Here is a 21500-nt window from a genome sequence, read left to right as displayed (position 1 = left end):
AGACACCAATAAACTATCAAAGTGTCAAATACTAAAGAGCCAATCAACACACCTTCGCACACATTAATCGAATCACAAACAAACACAAAATGCACACTGTCCAGACATGATTAGAGAGGCTCCAGACTTTGAGCGGTACACACGTCAATCTAATTGCAGCAATCTAATTTGCCACTCTGGGAGAGCGTGGCGTGTCAGTGCAGCAGCCCTGTCTGATATGACAGCCTCTCAGATGAGATTACACACCGCACACAGTGTTATCGAACCCCTCGCCTCCTCCCTCTCCCAAATGCCTCTCTTGCATTGATCAACAGACACGCAGCACAGTAGGAGAGGGGGGATCACACATCTGATGCTCTGTCAACCCACAAAACCTGATTGGAGATGACAGCTAAAGCTAGAGGCTCTGATTAGGCAGTTGATAAAGACACTCAGCCTTGGCGCTGCAGCAGCAATGCGACTCACCGTAAGGTCATTCAAGTTTAAAACTAAAAAGTATACAAATAGAAAAATAAATATCTTCTGTAATTAATAAACCGTTTCTTGGATAAGAGGTCAGCAGGGTGAGGAATGCGTTCATTTCTGAGTCTGAGGTTTCAGGGGTAACCTTGATAGAAATCCACTTTGCAAGTTTAATCTCCGATTTCTTATACAGATGAAACGAGGCGGTGCTTCCCATTCTGTCCACCAGACGTTATCTCTACCTGAATGGAGCTTTCTACCTCACTAGCTGCACACAGAAAAATGTGCAGCCCAACCAATTTAGGGAAGCTGTAATAACCTGTTGACAAAGAGCACCCGTCAGCTGGAGAAATTAAAGCGGCCAACTAAACAGAGCAGCCGCTTCGCATCATTTGTGCAGCCCTGCAGGTGTGCAAAGGTGAGGGAAGAACCTGGAGTTAGAAAGCTATGTGTGTGTGTGTGTGTGTGTGTGTGTGTGTACATCTATTTGTTTATATGCACGTGCTCTTTTGCGCATCACGTCTTGGAATGGCTGGTCTGGAGGACATTACAGCTCTGTCTAATTTCTAACAGGCAGTAAAGAAATGTCTGTAGCTTCTGGCATTTGAAGGCTTATTAAAAAGAAGATTTTAATTAAGGAAAAGACATGAACTATTCCACTTTTTTAATCGATCTGTAGAAAGCCCATTTAGAGACCACTTGTCTGTAAACTGAATGGTACTCCTGCTTGCTCACCTGCAATTTCACACTCAATTACAGCACAAATGCAAACTTTCTCACAATATTTCCTTGAGGAATGCCAGTCAGGCAACCTGAAACACTTGTCCACATTACTCAGTATCAGTTCCTATTTCACTGCTTCACCCATTCCTCTGTTTATGTCAGTGTCACCCTCATCTGTTTCCAGGACGCCAGAGGCTGTTAGCAGCATTCACAAACCCCCCACCACCACCTCTGAAGTGTGGCCCAGACTGTCGGGCTCAGTGGGAAAGTTCTTCCAACCCTCGCGGCAGGATACACCAACAGAAGGAATTCATTTCATGCAATTTTACTTATTCATTCTGCCACCACCGTCCGCCTTCCCTCCACTCACCGCTCCGAGTCAAGAGTCACCACGGAGAACCTGAACCTCACCTGGCAGTGCTTTGCTATGGATACCCAGTAATGAGACAGGAGAAAAGCACTTCCCGCAGGCACAGATTGAGCGCGGGATGACACAGAGAAACAGGGAGCTCATGTGCATGAGTTTAAGAGACACTACTGCAGAGGTCAACATGCTCTGCTGTTAAGTCTTTGCTACACTCCCAGAGCCAGTGCTAATGCTTCAAGGTACGGGGCTCACCGCAGGAACAAAAACATTTCTGCTCTGTGTGTTGCTAACGTGTGAAGGAGCGAGACAACAGCAGGTCTGAGAGCTGCAGGAATCCAGACAGAGGATATTCTGAAATGTAAATACAACTGCATGTCTTCATGGAGCACAAAAAGGAAATATCAGAAGAGCTACTGGCGATTGACAAATGAGCATGGAGACAAAAACTAAATGTTCCTTTACACCTGGCAGGCAGGGGTCTGAGGGGGTTTTAATCTGGGCGGCTGTCACTGAGAAGACTGTGGAAGTCTGATGAGTCACGCTGGACAGTTTCAAAGATGATGGATGAAAAGCGGGTGGATGTGTTAGCACTTCTAGGGAGGAGTTATTGCCAGACTTTTTTAGCTCGGTGAAATATTCAGGCTGAGAGTAGAGACTGCAACGAGGCAAAGCTAAAAAAAGTACTGTATATTAATAGTCCCTAAAATAAGTGAATGAAGCTAAATCTGCTCTCTTATACTGCCACCAGCTTAAGAGCTTGGCAGGAATTGCTTGTGATTAAAACTGCCAAACACTGATTACTACACACCAAACGGCATGTCTCAAGTTTCGAAGACGTCATCGTCAGAGTGACTCCAGCAATACGTCACTGCAGACTGATCAGTGATCATAGATTACATAAACACCAAACGGTACAAAACACCAAGATAAGACAACATGAGGAGGTTGGGGGGGGCTTTATCCGGCTACAGCAAATTTGAACCTCGACCTTGTATCCATCAGCCAGCGATTGAATCGTTACAGTAGAACAGAGTACAATCCCTCATAATCCTCCTGCTTCGTCATACATTTTGCAACCAGTTTTTCATCATCTTGGCTTTAATCCCACCGCAGAGGCTTGATGATGCGCTCATACCCACTGAGGGGAACTTGTTCTAATCCGAGAAGGGAAGGACAGAAATTTGGTGGTGATGATAACGAAAGATGGCGTCACTTTCGTGTCCTGCCATCCCACGCTCTGCTGTAATGTGACTTTCTTCACCAGGTCATGATAGTTTGGATTCCGAGGATGAAGAAGCAAATGACATCAATACCCCCCATGCATAAGAACTCTGTACACATTAAATATCATGATCAGCAAAGAAAATTCCAACAGCAAATCCCGTGTGTACAATACAAAATTGAAAGTCACATGAATTGGTCAAGGTCACGCACTCTTCTTCCTTGTTGATATAAAAATAATGCATGTCTCTGTGTTTTTCTCTGACCCTTTTATTTCTCCTGGCCTTGCATTCTACAGTGGCAATTTATCCCTATGAAGCCCCTCAGGAACTCAGCACAACCCATGCTTTTATAACCCTGTCACTAGCACAGCCTGCTACGAGTGAAGCACCAAGCCCAGTTTGGGTGTGCTGTGATCTCCAGGCAGGTGTCGCTGCCTCAGTGCCAGCAGATGCAGAGCTGTGCAAGCCTGGACCGTCATTACCTGCAGCGGGACAAAACCTGCTCTGACAGCAGGTTCGCCCCCAGAGTGCATTATCAGAGACTCGCTGTCAAGTTCCTCATCTGCCTGCACCTTAAATGCTCCAGCATGGACTCGCAGTTAGGGTGAAATATTTCCTCCCTTCTCCTCATCTCTAAGTTTCAAAGAGTTCATTGAGTGAACTCAATCAACTTTTCATAAGCTAAAGTAGATGAGAGGAGCGGGAAGTGGTCCTAGTTTTCTTGGAGTTTTTTCTTGAGTTATCCTCTTATATTCTAACATATGAATCCAAATCCTTGTTTATAATGTTCACCAGTGCTTCAGTGATGCTTACAGTGTGGCCAATGACTCAGTGTGAGTAGAATTACCATGTAATGACTAAGCAGCAACCTCCAGGGCTGAAAAACAAAGCCAAGGACAATGTGCCCAAAACTGCAGTTCCTTTAATGGCCACTTGAGGCTGGCTCTAAAACTGGGTCAATCTCCATAGACTCCCATGTTAAAATGCCGAACTTTACAGCAGAAATATACATGTTTACAGCCTGGTACAAAAGACATTTTTGGTCTCTAGCTAATTTCAACATTCATGACAATTTTACTGGGGGTGATTTTCTTTTAATAACTCAACTATTTAGACATTATTAAGGCTTAAAGTTACGCATAATTAAGGGCGTGGCCACTTTAGTGACAGGCCGTCTGCTGATAGTGTCCTCAGGCTCTCAGTCAGACCCATCCCTTGCTCCATCAAGGCTCCACCCACTCATCTAAATACATTCATTTCAAGCTCCAAAATGCTGAACTCCAGGCTTTAAACAGAAAATCCCGCACACTGCTCTTGCTCAGCTTCACAATTTATTAGTAATGCTGATGTTTCAGTCCTTCAGGGCCTTCGTCAAGAGAGTTCCTTTTGACACACTCTTGACGAAGGTCCAAGAGGAGCAAAACGTTAGAGTTACTAATATATTGTGAAGCTGAGTAAGAGCTGTGTGCGGGATTTTTCTGTTCAAAGACTAAAGTAATATTTTTCAACGCACCTGCATCTGAGACATGGATGTGCGAAAACCTTCCTCAAACAAACTCGAGGTTTTAAAATGGGAGTACACAGACCAATAGGTGAAGTCATGGTGGCTACAACCTTTTTTTTTTTTGTCTAAGGTAACAACTAGTGGAATCAGTGCTAACGTTAGTAAAATAAGTTAACTAGATTTCATATTCTGAGTGGGGGAAAAAGCACAGTCTGTCCTCCTGAATGTCAAATGCTGTAAAGGGACATACTAATTAAAACAAGAAAAAGGGAAAATGTGCCTTGTTTCTTTTTCTGTCCATACATTATAAAGATCCTCAATTTGTAGTGAACCAAGTCTCCTGGCAACACAGCTGTCAGTCAACTGATGCCATGGGAAACGCTTTCCCAGAGGGCCAAAGCTTAGAAGCCGCTCCCACAAATATGTCCACAAACAACTTTTTCATCTTGAATACAAAGTATGCACAACATCTGCAGCTTTATTATAGCCTACAAAGTCAGTGAGGAGAAATCTGTGGGGTCTGAGATTCACTAAAACAAGATGTAGTGTATGGGTGGATGACTGTGGATTAATGTGTTTTGGTTGTGATGCCTTGTACGCCTTCATTATCTACTACGTAGCACAGCAGATTACAAAGAGCAAACTCACCTTGCACTACTGAATAAACAGGGTAATGTACACATTGTTTCCCTGTGCACTAGACCCCGACCAATACATCAGCGGGCCAATATTATCAGCTGATATCAGGTTATCACAGATATATTGCCATAGGCGTGGATGTTGGCAGAGCGGTAAACTGCAGCAATAAATGTTCCATTGTTTTCCAACATCTTCACTCAGATATGCTGTAATCAAAAAATGTTTGTTGATGTTATGCATTTATGTAAAAATAAAGAATCAGTGCTGATATATTGTTTTCCAATTTTTATTATTCTTAAATTATGATGAAAAATTTATCTCAAAAACCCAGCATCAGTCGAGCTCCACTGTGCAGATCCTCACATATCTTAATGACGCTTTGGTATTTATAAATCACTTCCCATCCCCCCCACTGCTGCTCTATATCACCATGATGATAAAAAATGTTTTACGTCCTACAATTATGATGATATGTGACGTGTCCAGCCGGCAGTATCAGTTTGAGGCCTTATTGGTTCCAGAACAAATAGTCAATATTGAACGGAGGGTTGGGATGTGCTCTCTGGAGAGGAGGGAGGGACCAGATCCTGATTTGTCACCTGGCTGTGGTCGCTATGGAGACAGATGATTTCTACTGCACCATGATGGAACCCATGGGACATAGAAATGGATGGAGTAGAAATGGAAAGTGGGTGGATGGTGGAAACCCTTCACTCTGCATCTGACTCTAATGTGACAGGCGGTGATACTGTAGGTGCCATTTGTGTGGCCCTTCATTTAACCCCTAATGACTGAGGAAGTTGCCGCTCCTTCCTGTGTTCTCTCTAACCTTCACATTGCCCCCCCTTCAGGACCAGGAATAAGGCCTCATTGGGAGGTAATTGCGAAGGAGAGAAAAAGCTGTCTGCTCTGCCTAATATGTGGGAATGAAAGAAAGCAGGCAATTGTTAGTGGAGGTGGTTTTAATAAAAATGTTCTTTTGATAACACAAAGAGGAGTTTGCAAATGAACAGGGGGGCTCAAGGTTGAGGCTCACACATATGTGCACATAATATCCATATGTGTTTGTATGCATACATGTTTATGCATATCCAAATCCCTTATGAGCCCCTCCTGAACAGCAGCATCTCTGCAAATGTGCTGCCTCAGCAGATATCTTCAGATATCTCTGGCACTGCTTTGTTTGCTGTACAAGATCATAATAATAATGATGTGTGACAGTGAAAATTGCCGAAAATCCCTCATCACTTTGAGGGGCTCCAAGGATCCTGAAGACCCTCAATTGCTCTATACAACATTTATTTTGCCTTTCAATTGCATCTCCACCCAGAGACGACTAAATAATAAATACCCGAAGCTTCATCATTTGGGCCATCAATCCGAGCTAAATCAAGTTTCCAAACCCTCTCCACCCGCCTGCTCTGTTCTCCATCGTGTAAGAGCACCTGGCAGGGCTTTACATCATCTGAAGAGCCCTCGGGATTTTCTAATAAACGCTACTGGTTTTAAATGGTCCCCGGGCATGCCATGAGAGAAAAGGTGATGAGTTCACCCTGTGTCACTAGAAGTAGCTCATTTAGCATTCTAGGACAACTCTCAGCAAAGAGCGGTGACCTTATGCTCTTTAATTGCACCTCTTGGGATGGAGAGGGGAGAGAAAAAAACGAGGGCAAATCGTGAGGATGGAACAAAATGGAAAAAGAAAGAATAATATAATCCGAAGATAAAGGCGGAAAAAAAATAGAAAACCATTTTTCCATGCTTAGAAAGAGGTCTTTACTTTTTCATTTGTTGTAGCGGGGCAAAGAGCCGGATAGCAATTGTGAATAGCAGCATGTGGCCAATCCCCTTAACAGCCATAGGACATCTATTGTTGATGAAAAATCTCTGGAGTGAGGGAGGGGCAGCTGTGACACCTAATGTTATGCCCACTCTCTCTCTTGTTTTTTTTTTTGTTTTTTTCCAGCACAATCACAAGCCTTGTCCCCAGCATCTGTTGGATTGTGGTTTTGGCTTGGCATTTAATGTGCCGTGTGCTTCAGTTACTGACCCACATATGCAGGCACGAGGGTAATGACGTCGTTCACAGAGGCATGAACATCTCTTTAATCCTCCATTTAGGCTCTGGGACCGGTTGGCTTTTTCACTCCATAGCGAGGGGAGAAAGTGATATAGTACATGAGAGCTCTAATAAGAATGGAAAATTAGTTTGTCGCGTCAAAGGATGGACAAAAGGGAAGTGTAAAGAAGGGGTAATGGGTGTAAGATTCCTGAAAGCTCTAACTATATCTGAAATAGTAAAGATGATACTGAGTTCTAATCCTTTTCTTAATGATCATGGCGCTACAAAGCATGTGACTGACCGAAAGTGCTAATGCAAACCTAAAGCTGGGTATCACAAGAACCAAAATCAACTCTCAATCAGCTCATGGTGCTTTTAGTCATTGTGGTCCTACTCCCTGGAATTCTCTGCCACATGAACTAAAGTCTGCTACATCAGTGTTCTCCTTTGAAAGCAAACTAAAAATATAACTAATTCGCAAGCTTTTAGTATATTTTTTATTTGTTTTAAGTACTAGTATTATTACTTAATATCTCCCCTTTTTTAAGAATAATGATAGAAATAATACCCTCTTATTTTGGTTGTTTTTATCATGTCCTGCTTGTTTTTATATACGCAATACTTTATCTTCTGTATTTTATGTTTGTCATGCAAGATGTATCTTGAGCACTTTGAGTTTACGACTGTCGTATGAAATGTGCTATATAAATATAATTGACTTGACTTCTATGTTAAATATGAAGTTACAGCCAACCGACAGTTAGCTCTGATTAGCACCGAGACTGCAAAACAAGGAAATAGGTAGCTTAGCTCAGTCTAAATTTAAAAAAAATGTCTAGCAGCACAAATAAAGCTCACTAATTAGCATCTTATATCTCATTTGTACGTAGGGCTGAGCATATATTGATATTGTATCGATATCATGATATGAGATTAGATATTGTCATTGATTTTGTATAAGTGTTTTCCTGTTTTTAGAGGCTGCATTACAGTAAAAACGATTTAATTTTCTGAACTTACCGGACTGTTCTAGCTGTTCTATTATTTGCCTTTACCTACTTAGTCATTATATCCACATTACTAAGAATGAACAATAATCTCATTGTGTAAATATTCTGTGAAATTGTAAATTGTCAACCCTACAATGTTGTTGCAAAATTGAAATCAATGTATTTGGTCAAAAATATTGTGATAATTGATTTTTTTTTCTGACAAGTTTTGGTGTTATAGGATAAAAACTGGCAGAAGCTGTGGTAGTCACGGTGCCTAGCCAAGAAATTAACGGGCATATAACCCTTGTAAAAACAAAATTTGACACTTTGGTTTTGTATAAATTAAATAAAAGAGATAGAAAGTTGATTAGTGAGTTTTAAATGTTGTTACTTTCAGGGCCAGGCTACTGTTTCCCCTTTTTCAAGTCTTTGTGCTACGCTAAGCTAACAGTGTAGCTATAGCTTTGCACTTACTGAGCAGACATGAGAGTAGTATCAATCTTCTCGTCTAACTCTTGGAGAGAAAGTTAATACCGCTTTTTCCCAACCGTCTATTCTTTCAAGGTAACAAAATGAGCAATATTATTAATTCTAAAATCCCTAAAATCATTAGTGTCTGATGTAACAGAACCAAAGCCAAAAAGCCAACATGGTGTCTGTGGTGTTTTTATCACAAACAGTACCCTAAAGGAACACTGGCCAACATTTCACCTTGTTTTACTTGAGGGGGATGATGGGAAAGAAAGGGTTTGAACTCGGGGTTTGCAACTGTGTGTGAGGAGTTGTGTGTTTTTGTGCTCCCCTTTCTGAAAGCCTCATGTCTACCCCTCTACTTTACAAGAGGCTGGTACAGGAGGCCAATTAATCTCCCTCCCACATCTTTGTTATAGCCAAATGGGAATAGAAAACACGTCTTAGGTTTCAAGGACGCTTGATGGGTAAGACTGAGTTGACTTAAGAGACCCATTCTCGAGCTTTTCCCAGACTGGCAACAAAGGGAGAAGAAGAATAACGCATCCAGGAGACTGTCCAAGAGCCACAGAACATCCTCCTTCACAATACAGCTCTCCTGAATCGCCTTTCTTTTCAGATCACAGAAAACAGCCTCGCTTACGGGGCTCTGGTGATAAAAGATTAATAACATAAACAATCTGTCCAACCTAATTTGCTTCCAGTTATATGGTGGTGCATGGTAAGCTTCAAAAGGGATGCACAAATAAGCTGTAGAATAAATACACAAACAAGTCTTACAAACTTCTAACGGTGATCCTCCAGCTACAGCACAGCTTAGTTAAAGGAAGGTATTCAATTAAATTAAAAGGAAGACAGCTCATCCGCACAGTTAACTGACTGGTGTACTAAACATTCACAACAAAGAGATCAAAACCCCCAAACAGATGAGTTTTTGACTGGCTTCGCTTATGCTTGTTCGGTGGGCCTGAAGAGGTGGTTTTAATATCAGGATGAGCATCTTCTCTTGGTGAATAGTGAGTGTGTGGTACTTCTTTGTACCATATATTACCTCCTAAGATAATGCCCCGCCTGTGTTTAACATCATCATTCAAATTCAAGGCTGACGGCTCCATTTGGTCTTGCTCTGAGATAAGCTAGAAATATAGAACCATCACTACTGACACTTTTAGTTAATGCTCTCCACCATAAAAGTAGGGCATGAGCGCTCTGGGAGCCAAACATTGAAAATAATTCACTGCACTGAGGGCTTTGGCTTGCAAGTCTTGCACAGTTAACAAGTGTCCCAAAATGACTTTGTATCACTTTCTCAGACTCTTTTAAATCTGTTCATATCAACACATATGGGAGCTAAGTCTCTCCCAATAGCCTGGAGCCTTAATATCTCCTCTCCCTTTGCTCCAAGCTATCTGACTTTTCCCCCACAGAGTGCCTCTCCTCTTCCTGCTGCACATCCCTGCCCATCACCTGTCTCCTTATGAAATGATCCAGGATGGCAGAAGCCCACCTTTGTTGATCTCGCTGACAGGGAACTTTTCAGGAGATGAACAAAAAAAAAAGGAAAAAAAGAAAAGCAGGAGGAATCAACCAAAGCAGTAGATGACAGGTTGAAACAAAAACAGCAAAAAGAGAAGGTACTGAAGTGCTAGCGAGCTGGTTACTAGTACAGTAAGTGCTGTAGCTATCAGATGTAATGAGAGAAGCTAGTGAAAACAGGAACACCCTCCAGATTTACACTCGTCAACTTTTCCGTAGTCTTGTGTAGCCAGATTTATCTCAACAGCACTGCATCAGCACTAGGGAAGGTCTGGAGGCACCCTTTAAAATTCTACTTTTTGTATTTCTTTTCAGCAATCACAATCATTTTGGGCGGCGGTAAGCCCAGGATGCAGTGACAGTGCTCCTGCACAGTAGTGTCAGGGGTGAAATTGTTTTGGTGGTCCAGTTGTACATCGGGAGGCGAGCACTGTCAATTAAATGGCCCCGCAAACAAAACAGATGTGGCGACTGTGTGATTCAAGCTTTAGTGATAGAAGACAAACATAATTTGATAATCCAGTGCCCCAGAGGTAGGGCTTGACTCTACTTTCGCTCTGGAGGCGCTCACTGGACCCATTAACAGATTGGAACAGATTGGTACACAGGTGAGGCCGATTTCACCAGGGCATGCTGCTGCTTAAAAAGATATGGCAAATCAACTCCGACTGGACATGTCCAAAAATGGATCCACATTGGGAATGAGAGTCCTGTCTGAGTCTGTCTTTTTAATCGTTCCCCTTGGCTTTACACAGAGATTTATAATCGGTTTCATCTCATTGTTTAGCTGTCTGCAAAGCAAAGCAATCTTAATGTTTTGCTTTGCTCTTGTGGTGGTTTTTGGTTTAAAACCTTTAAAAACCAAACCACCTGACCCAGTTAAATAATAGCTTTGAACATAGTTGAGCATTTAGCAGCTTAAGAGGAAGATATTTCCCGCCAGAGGTGGAGGAGACCAAAGACAGAGCTAAAAGTGAGTGAACATTGGCCATCAGGTGTCCAGAAACACAGCTCCAAATGAATGATTATGTTACTTCGTAGCTGCTGGTTGATGTTGCCAGTTTTTTTCATCTGCCCCCAAGCGGCCAAAAATCATTTACTGCAGGTTTAAAGAATGTAATTTAAAACCTACCACGGCTACATTTTGACCCCTAAAGTTGCAGTGATTCGACAAAACCATTTCAGCTTTAATACCAGTAAGCACCGTCTGCTCAGAGATTTATCATTGCTGAAAGTCAATAGCAGCACGCAAGGCATCCTGCAGATCATCCAATTGACCTTCTTCAGTGATTTGTGTCAGTCACAGTGAGAACTGCTGATAATATCAGCACCAAATATTGGAGCTAATCCTTAAAGTTATTATTACATGTAAATATGAAATAGTAAATACTGAACTATGCAAAGACAATATCTTTCTGGGTCACAGATGATTTCACCTCTGAGCTTAAGTAGGAATATATTAATAGAAAGTTATAATGGAAAACAAAACCCTGCATAAACCCAAAAAATTAAACTAATTCCCAATATGCCAGCACTCTGTAAACAGTGACAACCGCATGTTTTTGTGTATGCTTCAAAAGAAGATCAGCTTTTAAAACAGAGGTCAGCATGTCATCAATAATAAAATTGAGTCCTACCATTCTACTCTCTAAAATAACAGCATTCAACCTCTTTCACATCATGCAGTGCTTCCGAGAATACCGAGAATACATATTACTATATGGGGAGAGAGAGTTGTTCATCTGTAGCACTGAGTTCATGTATTTCAGTCATATTTTACCAACACTAACGACGATATCTGAAGCTAGAGATTAAGTAAACGCAACAAATGTTGTCATGTCATCTAATGAAATCAAAGCGCAACAGGACATGTGGTGGAACTACTGGATGATCTTTGAAATTTATCCAACCAGCACCCCAACTATTCATCTGTGAAACACATATATAAGGTTTTCTAGTGCAAAAATGTAACACTAATTATAAAATATGTTAACATAATGCTTACCAATCTAAAATAAGTTTTGTTCTTGAGGAAAAAAGAACATGAATGTGCATATTTTAACTTTTCCATGAATTTCTATTCCTCACTGTAGGAGAACTCCGCACAATCTTGCGTAGCAGGAGGCAGAATTGCTGGAAGTACTGTAAATAGCCCAGTTTTCTCTTTCTAATTGCCCTGAGCTACATGAAACTTTTAATAAGCTCTAAAGACATACTGTATTTTAAATGACAAAAGGGAAACGGGAGAGAAAGTCTATCAGAACCAACTTTGGTTGGGAGGAAAGAATAAAGAGAGAGCTGCTTTCAGCCTTGAGGGTCATGACAAAGGAAAGAAGAGAGGGATTACAGTAAAAATAGAAAGGAATGGGAGGTTGAGAGGAAGATTATAGTAAAGTGAAAGCGTGCCAGAGAAGGAGTGAGTGAGGTATAGCAGCAGCAGCAGCAGCAGCAGCAGCAGCAGCGAAAAACGTCTCTCTGTGTGGCTCTCTGTGGTTTGTGTTGTGCTTCTTTGAGTGTAGAGTAGACGGGATGTTCTGGTGACTCGCAGCATATTGACAAGCTTCTGACGCAAACGCTAACTGTAGATCCAATCTTGCCGCATTTCTGTTTACTCTGGGGATTAAATTAAAGAACACAGCATCCAATTTCATACCTGGCTTCCCGCACCACCCTTCACAAGGTGACATTTACTCGCTAGCATGATGCCCTTTCTCTCCTCCTTCCCTTTTGACTCGTAGATAATACACTGTGTTGCAAACCAGGATGGTCGGCAGCTGAAAATGATGCCAGCTTTACACGTAATAGAAATATATTTGCTTATGGGATTAACTATGAAGGCGCCCCCCCTCCCCCCCACACACACTTAGAGACTGGATTGTTTCTTCACTGCCAGAGACAAATTGCTGCTTTTATTGTTTGCATTATCAGCTGGATCTACATTAAAGGTACACTGCTTAGCTGGGCATGGATAAATATGGCAATTAGCTGCGAAACACTCAGGACCGCACTGCTCATTATGATGAAACCTTTGACCCCAACAGCTGAGTGACTCAAAAATGTGGCTTTAATGCATGGTTTTAAAAAAAAATACACTTTTTGAGTCAAATTGATGCCTAATACACATGCATGCACACATTAAAAAGCTACAGAATATATATCTGGGGTCAGAAAAAAGCAAGGCGACAATTTTAATTTGGGATGTTGTGCTGGAAAGCTTACTGTAGATGCTCCATTAAGCAACTTTTTTTTGTATTTACAGTTAGGGCTGCAACTAACAATTGTTTTCATTATCAACTAATTTGCCAATTCTTTTCATGATTACTCGTTTTGTCAATTAAATGTCCAAAAAAAAGGTGCAAAAATACTCATCACAATCTCTGAAAACCCAAACTAACCTCAAAAATTTGTTTCTCTTGTCCAACTAACAGTCCAAAACCCAAAGACTCCATATTTGCTATCATAAATGGCAAAGAAAATCAGCTAGTTTTCATATTTAAGAAGCTGGAACCAGCAAATGTTTGACATTTTTATCAAGATAAATGGCCTTTTTTTTTTATATCAACTAATTGTTGCAGCTCAGTTTACAATGGGACAAATAATTTCCTCTAATGTGAAAGGCTGTTAACACTGCTGATCCCAATGAGACTTAATGCACCAGTGTGTATTTGACTGCATGTTTCAGCTGTCGTCACCCAATTTGTTCAAACTCCTGATGCCACATAGTCATTCTCACTCTCACACACACATTGCCTCATAAAATGTGTATGTGTTTGAGCCACTGCCTCTAACTGATAACACAGAGTAACTATATTCATGGTGTCTACAGGTATCAGACACTTAAATTTAATGCTTTTTTAAGACCTTTTAAGATAACTTTTAACAAAATTTAAGACTGATTTTGAACAAATAATCTTTTTCTTATTAAAACATTGCAGTTAAGTATAAGGGCAAGTAGTGTGTAATCCTGTGCTAAGGTAGAATTTATGTAGGAATATGGTTATTAGATTAATCTACATTTTACAAACATGTAAGTGCAAGTATACAAAGTTAAGTATTAGGTTTAGTGGTGGGTTTAAGGATCTGTAACATCAGAAATGTGGACTTTCACACAGAAGAGCTTGTCTCATTTTGAATAAAATAAATTAAATTGAGGATAAATCAAATTAAATAAAATGTCTGTGAAAATTAAGACCTCACAAATACAAATTTAAGATTTATTGACTTTGAGGACTAATATTTATAAAATTTTAAGGCTTTTTAAGGACCTGCAGACATCACATATATACTGCCCAAAGTGGGAGACAGTTCATGTAAATGAGTGGCTGCAAGAAAAAGCCAAATATTTAGCAAGACAAAGAGACTTAAGATGTTTTCCTCAGAAGCCTGTGCACGCTAAAAGCAGGTTTCTATGGAGACACCACGTGGAGCATCTCCATGGTTTCTCTGTGATTGCTCAGCTTTGGCTGTTTGTGTTTTCTCCTACAACTTTCCGACGCCTGTGGAGATTGTTGATATTGGAGGCAACATAAAACAAGTTGAAGAAAGGCTCAGTAATCTTCCCCTTTTCGGGAACACACATCACGCAAAGCCTTCCCAACATTCCTACATCACATCTCTCTATGATCACTCACAATGCAGCCATCTAGCTGTGAAAACAAGCACCAACGGGATGCTGATGTTGCTCCGTTTACACAGGATCTGTAAGTAATATATAGTGATTGGCTGCTAATGTGCGCACCATCACAATTTAATAAGCTGACATCAAGGCTCATTGCTGTGAGTCTGTTTGGAGTCAACTTTCTGCCCTCCAGCAGTCACATATTGCTTAATGCAGCTTTAATACAAACAAATTACAGCAGCCGACTGTCTTCGGCTCTATCATTGCTCAAGTTTTATTATTGACAACAGTACAGTCCATTAGCTTTCAATGTCCTTGGCTGTTACTCCTCCCTAATGACGTGTTACATCACAAGCAGTGTTAGTAGAAGATGCCTTGATCATTCATTTTCAGGGGGAACTATTATGCTTTTCCTTGTTTTCTGTCATATATATATTGCTACACTGCTTGATGTTCAGTGCTTCATATTAAACATGGCCAGTTTAAAATAATGAGGTAAACGTCTGTAAAATGAATCCCTGTGACCAAAAACGTTGTGTTTCGGGCTGTTCTGAATTCTCAGGGTTTTTTTTTTAACTTTTGGGACAAGCTGACATTTACTAGTGAAAGATTTCTTTATATGGTCATCTGCTACAGACACATTACTGGAAGCATTTACATTACATACACTGCTACATGTAGCTACATGCTAACGTTGGGGAAACGGGTAATCTTGATTGCCAGTGTTGTTCATTTGTCCCAATTTCTGATCATAGTCCTGCTGTAACATATCTGGTTGCGAAACATTTTGATCAGAGGCTGTTATTTCATTTTATTCACAACAAAACATACCCCTATAATCTGATACAGTCATTCCACAGCGGCAATGACGGTGCAGAGATCACAGACGTTTGAAGAGAACTGGATACAGCATTGGAGGCAGGGCCCTATTCATTCCAGTAAAGGTTGCTCATTAAGTTGTGACGCATGAAGTCAAAAAAGCTCATCTTCTGGGAATAAAATTACCTTCATCTTCCACATTCATGCACCCCCGGAGCAAATGCACTTGCACACTAGCATTTCCTTTAATCAATTTGACAACAGAGATGAAGTAAACTGTGGGAAAGATCAAGTGTCAATTGTTATTACTCAAAACAAAGCTATGGAGTCTGTTTTATGTGGACACAAAACCATCTTCTGCCACTTGAATAGTAAGATGTGTTTTTGATATTTATGTTTCTTTGGGCACTTGCCTTCATCAGCACTGAATGCTTCGCAGTCGCTTTGACATCACCACCATCAAGTCTTAATCCTCTAATTAAGACTCTTCAACAGCTAAGTTCAAAACCTCACTTACTCTTGTGAAAAATGAAAACAATAAAAAATAATTATACAAAGAAAAAACCTCACTTACTTTTGTTGGCATATCTACAAGGTTTTTATCATTATATTCTTTGTAAGTCTACCAGATCATCAGGTGCGAGTTAACAAATTCACTTACAAATTCTTTTTATCACAAAAATGCACTTTGTGTTCTTGTTGAACACAACTTACTCGTTGAGAGGAGCTGTCTCTTGAACAGCTGCTTTAACTTTTAGAGAAGCTGCTCTTAACTTTGGGTGAAATCAAGGTGTGTATGAGTTTATGTTTTTGGCAGATTTCATCAGAAAATAAATTGGTATTGGCTGCTTTGAAATACAGCACCTATCACATGATTTAAGGACAGTGCTTCAAAAGGATTCAGCTTAACTATGAACTTGGCAACCTCAAGGGAATGAGAGCAGCCAAGAGATCACAAACTGTATTTTCAAGAGAGCTTGCATCATCGCCCTCATAATCCCAAGTCCCTACAGATGTGATGTAGGGAGACCTCAGGTATGGAAGACAGTACCTGTCCTAGTCTTATTAAGAGCTGATCCGCCTTTTATTAAAGGCTTCTTTATGGGATTTCTCTCTGGCTCGGCAGTGAACTGACTGATATGCTCCACTGCAGAGGACCTGAGGACCCCTCCGGATCTGGCTCCAATTAGAGGCTGCTGGAGACTGAGACACCCCTGGCAGGTTGTGAGGCTTCCCGTGCTGAGTGAAAGGTAAGGAAGATCCGGTGACAAAAGCTCACTGAGGCGCAAACAGGAGCCTGTTACCTTTCAGCTGCCAACAGCTACAGAATAGAAGATTGTACTGAAAATGCATTCATTATGATTTCTGTTTCTGATTACAAAAGAAAAATCCACAATTTGTTTCAGCTTTATACCTTACTCCATTTTGACTGCAAGGTAAATGCTTGTTTTCAGTCTTGATTGATGAAAAAAACCAATTCAAACAAAATCAAGGTTGTAGTGCAATAAAATACAATATTACAATGAACTTCAATTAAATACTCACAGTTGAATGGTAAGTTCAGTATTTTTTATGTCCCATTTTAAAGAGTAAGATCCTTTTTGTTTAACCAGAACAGCCCTAAAGACGCTATCGTCAAACTTACAACTCAGTTTAAATAAATAGTAAATTTATCATCATTTATCACCCTTAATTCACTCAGTTAGACGTGAAAATGTATTGGCCTTATACACACTTAAATTAGTGTTTATTAAAATGGTGTCTGGTGGGTTTGGTGATGGCAATTTCTGGGCTGTTTCTAGTAAAACCAAAAGGATCTTAATCGTTAACAAAAAGGTCGACCTCGGAAGAGATCTTTTCCAGAAGTTTTCAGACACCTGAAATAACAATCTAAAACTGTCAGTTTCAAAAACACACACTTTTATTGGACATAAATTGGCAGTGCACAATTGACCATTAACGTTGCTGCTGTCTGCAGCTGTCTCCTTCAATACTGGACTGGTTTGAAAAATTGTTGTTCCTATTAGTTACTTAGACACAAAAACCTGGGAAACAGGGTTCAGATTGAAAAATACCTAACTTTAAGCATTTATAAATTCAACGACTATTATAAAAGATCAGAAAATACTGGAAAAATAACTAACGCATCCCCCAGAGCCCAAGGTGATCTCTTTAAATGTTTTTGTCTAATCCAGACACTAACCAGAAAACATAAACAAATTAAAAATCCTCACATTTGAGAAGCTACAACCAAGGAACTTCAGGGATTTTTTCCTCAATAAATGGCTTAAACAATTACTCAGTATCAAATATTGTTATACGCAGTTTGCCAACACTGCCAAATGGGGCAAAACAGCCTCCATGTTAAAGCACAGCACAAAGAGGAACACACAGATATTTTTAATTATTTAGAGAAAATATAAATAACCTCTCTGCAGGTAATACAACATGCAGCTCTCCACCTTAGAGTCCACCACAGTGATTCCTTCTTGCTCCTATCTAAATGAAAACATCATCTTTCAGCAGAACCAAGCCAAATGTCGAATTAGAAAGCTGTGAATTCTACTTATACTCAATACAAAATGTTCATTTCAAATTCAAGTTTCAGCAACTTGTGACAATTCTTCTATGTAACAGAAGAAAAATAACCCCCTGTTTAGTTTTGGTCTATCTTTTCCTAATTTTGCGCATAAAACCTTTCCAGTAAAAGAGGCCAACAGGTCTTAATAATTGTTCTGGCCTTTAAGTCTTGAGCAAAACGCTGACACTCACCGAACATGTTGCCAATATGCCCGTTCCTCGTCAAAGGCCGCAGCTCATTCTTGCCCCAGGCGTAGCGCTTGTAGTTGTCCCAGGCAAACTTCATCATCTGCAACACAAACAGAGGGCAGACATACTGGTCACCGGATTGATAGCAAAGAGACACACCTCTAGACCCAGACGTAATTAAACCAGTATAGCTCAAAGGCAAAGGGAATGATAGCTTGTTGATCAGACAGGATTAAGGACAAGCTTGCAATTAACACACATAAACCGCCTCGCTAAACAATAAGATTGACATCGCCCCTGCAGCTACTCCTCTTAAATTAAAGATTGAATGATGTCAGTAGATAAAAAGCAAGTTTAACAGATAAGAACGCGTCTTGGAGAAGAAAGTACTTTTGACATTGATGCTCTGCACTCCTCCCTACTGCTACTAAAAAAAAAGTGATCTGTATGTGATTTGATGTGATGTGAAGAAGGAAACTGTCTTTGATGGAGTAAAAGAGAAAAAGCAAGACAGGGAGGTGAGAGATGAAGACAAAAAGTGTTATAATTTCAGGTGAAAAGCCCAAAGCTGAGTGATGCATCTTTGCCTGAAGCGACAAGAGTTACAATTAGCTGAGAAATACGTAAGAGGAAAGTTGGTTTATATTAATCAAACAAATTCAAACAAAAAGAAAACATAAAAACGAGCATGTCAACATGTTCACAATGACAATGCCAGACAGTGCAGAACACACACAGCCGCTGGATCACAAAAACAAATTGAAGGCAAAGGTCAGACAAAAATTTGCACGCTATACTGATAGCTCCAAACTAATTCAATTTTATCGCACGGAGCAACAATTCAGTCTATTGGAGATGTTTGTCAGGCATACCCACAAAGATATCACAAAGAAGATTTAACAAGGACAAAACTATCAGCCTTGTATTTCGCAGGTGTAATGTTTATTACATTCAGCACTTAAGTTTAGCTCATAAGCATGCTAACATTTTCTTATGAGAACTAGGGATGTTTTCAAACGACTTATTTCCCTGATGTTTAATGCTGCAGTAGGTAGAAAGCCTGAAAACGGTTGATTTTTGAGTCTCATCTGAGTTAGGTTTCGTTCGTCTCTGCCCTGAGCCCCTCCTACCAGACGAGCACGCGAGGATTTTATCCTACTTGGTTCTATTTCTCCCTCTCTGGGAGCCTCGGCTCTCCCTCACCGCGCAGCAGCCCTCCCCATCCCTCCCTTGCGGCCCGCACATACTCCCAAGCCTCGCTCTCCCTCACCATGCAGCAGCCCTCCCCATCCCTCCCTCACGGCCCGCACATACTCCCAAGCCTCGCTCTCCCTCACCATGCAGCAGCCCTCCCCATCCCTCCCTCGCGGATCCGCACATACTCCCGAGGCTTGGCTCCGCTCCCACGGCCGACCCTCGCACCCTCTGGTCGGGCCCGGCCCCACCTCACCCTTCCCCTCCCTCCGGGGCTCCGGGGAACCGAGTTCTGTCTTCCTTTTTTTGGGTTGTTTAGCCGTGTAGGCAATTGTAGCCAATGCTGGAATAGCTATTTTACCTGGTGCACTGTTCGCCATTGCCGTTTGCTCTCCCCTTCTGCCGGCGGCATGGGAACGCGCATATGCAGTAGAACAGCCAATGGGAACGCAGTGGTCTGAGCTGACCTTTGATTGGTTGATGCACATCGGCACGATACTGATTCTTTAGAGGCTGAACACAGAGCCATGGTGAAGTGTAGAAACCTATTGTTTGTCTCAGACCACTTGATTTACATTATGCTTAGAAGATATAAAATTTTTACTCAATTATACCAAAACAATGTTGCCTACTGGAGCTTTAAATGGAGAAATTAAAAAATTGTTTAAACACAGTCAGAAAAAAATACTGCGTATATTACAAGTCATTTAAAAATGGCAATCAAATGTTATAATAACCAAATCATATTTAAAATACCACTGAAATGTGTGGCAATTGGCACCACAAATTAAGAACATTAAACATTACATTATACTACAAAACATTACAACAACTCACAAAATAAAAGTTAACAATTAACATTTATTTACTGTGTGTTTACCATACCAAATCACATTCACATGGTAACTCTTTTGTGCCACATATTGATACACACACACACACACACACACACATATACATACATACATCCAGGCTTCTCGGGATCTCCTGTGCACCTTATTTGTTCAGCCTAGCGAGAAGACATCCATCCTGTGCGAGTGTTTGTGAGGTTTGGACATACTGTGTTGAAAGTCCCTAGACAGCAGCAGACTTGTACTAGTTGCACAGACACGCACTCGGTTCCATACATTGATTCTGAGAGCACATGTGTGTGTTTGTACGTGTGTGTGAAAGAAAGCGAGAGGGAAAGAGTTGTTGACAATCAGTGCCACTGGTTGTCTTGAACGCTGAGCCAAACTCTTTTGTTTTCCTGTTGTATGGAGTAATACTTCTGACGGCAACTAGCAAGGGTAGCAACGTTTAATCATCTACCCAACTACTTGAGTACATTCCAAATAAGCACTATACAGTACAACCAAAGCTCGTGATGTCATGAATGTCATTAATTTTGCAGATTTTTGATATGATGATGGCACTGGACTAATAGTCAAACGATCACCAAAGCTCTGACAAGTCTTCCTGAGGGGGACATGGAAATCTCTTCCACATGTCACAGCAATCCATTAAGTATTGTTGATAGATTCCACTAAAAAAACAAAATGTTAGCCTCATGGTGGCACTAGAGGAAAAGTCAGAGGGTCGGCAAAATCTTAAGGATTTAACCTCTAGGGACCATGAATGTCTGTACACAGGCTTACTCATCAAGACTCATCAAATCTGAATTTAAGACAATTTAAGATTTTTTAAGGCCTTATATCAAGAAAACATAATTTAAGACATTTTAAGACTTTTAAAGGACCTGTAGACACCCTGGTACACAATGTCTTGGCATTTATTAGTTGTTGAGATATTTCAGTCCTTGTCGTCATCGTCATTTTAGTATGAAAGCTGAATTGTAAAATTTCAGCTACTGTATATGTGTGGGTTTAAATGTTCACAGGTCTTTCTATAAGGACTGCCCATTATATATTTAAATTAGGTTATCAAATTTTTTGCAATGTCACGTTACACAATAAACACATTGTGAAAGACTGCGATATGGCACTAAAGGATTTTTTGAGTGTGTTTAAAGAAAGTATCGGCAGAAAACTGCAGTTTAAAATGCAACTTTTTTTTATTTAATTAATGCCTTTTGTATTTAGTTAGATGTTAAATCTGTTTCATAAAGGAATGACGGAAAGA

At 40.6% G+C, this 21500-nt stretch overlaps 1 protein-coding gene across 2 annotated transcripts in view; it reads right to left on the bottom strand.

Moving 5' to 3' along the window:
- Positions 1–21500, bottom strand: part of LOC126392256 (mannosyl-oligosaccharide 1,2-alpha-mannosidase IA) — a 254432-nt gene that overhangs the window by 132707 nt on the left and 100225 nt on the right. For both annotated transcript variants that reach the window (XM_050047564.1, XM_050047562.1), the window contains exon 2: positions 18189–18285. In XM_050047564.1, coding sequence (XP_049903521.1) covers positions 18189–18285 — 97 coding nt within the window. The remainder of the gene's footprint in view (positions 1–18188; positions 18286–21500) is intronic.

The sequence above is a fragment of the Epinephelus moara genome, chromosome 6 (genome assembly GCF_006386435.1).
Source record: "Epinephelus moara isolate mb chromosome 6, YSFRI_EMoa_1.0, whole genome shotgun sequence".
Lineage (NCBI taxonomy): Eukaryota > Metazoa > Chordata > Actinopteri > Perciformes > Serranidae > Epinephelus > Epinephelus moara.
The sequence above is the reverse complement of the archived record's forward strand: the minus strand, read 5'-3'. Positions and strand labels throughout refer to the sequence as shown.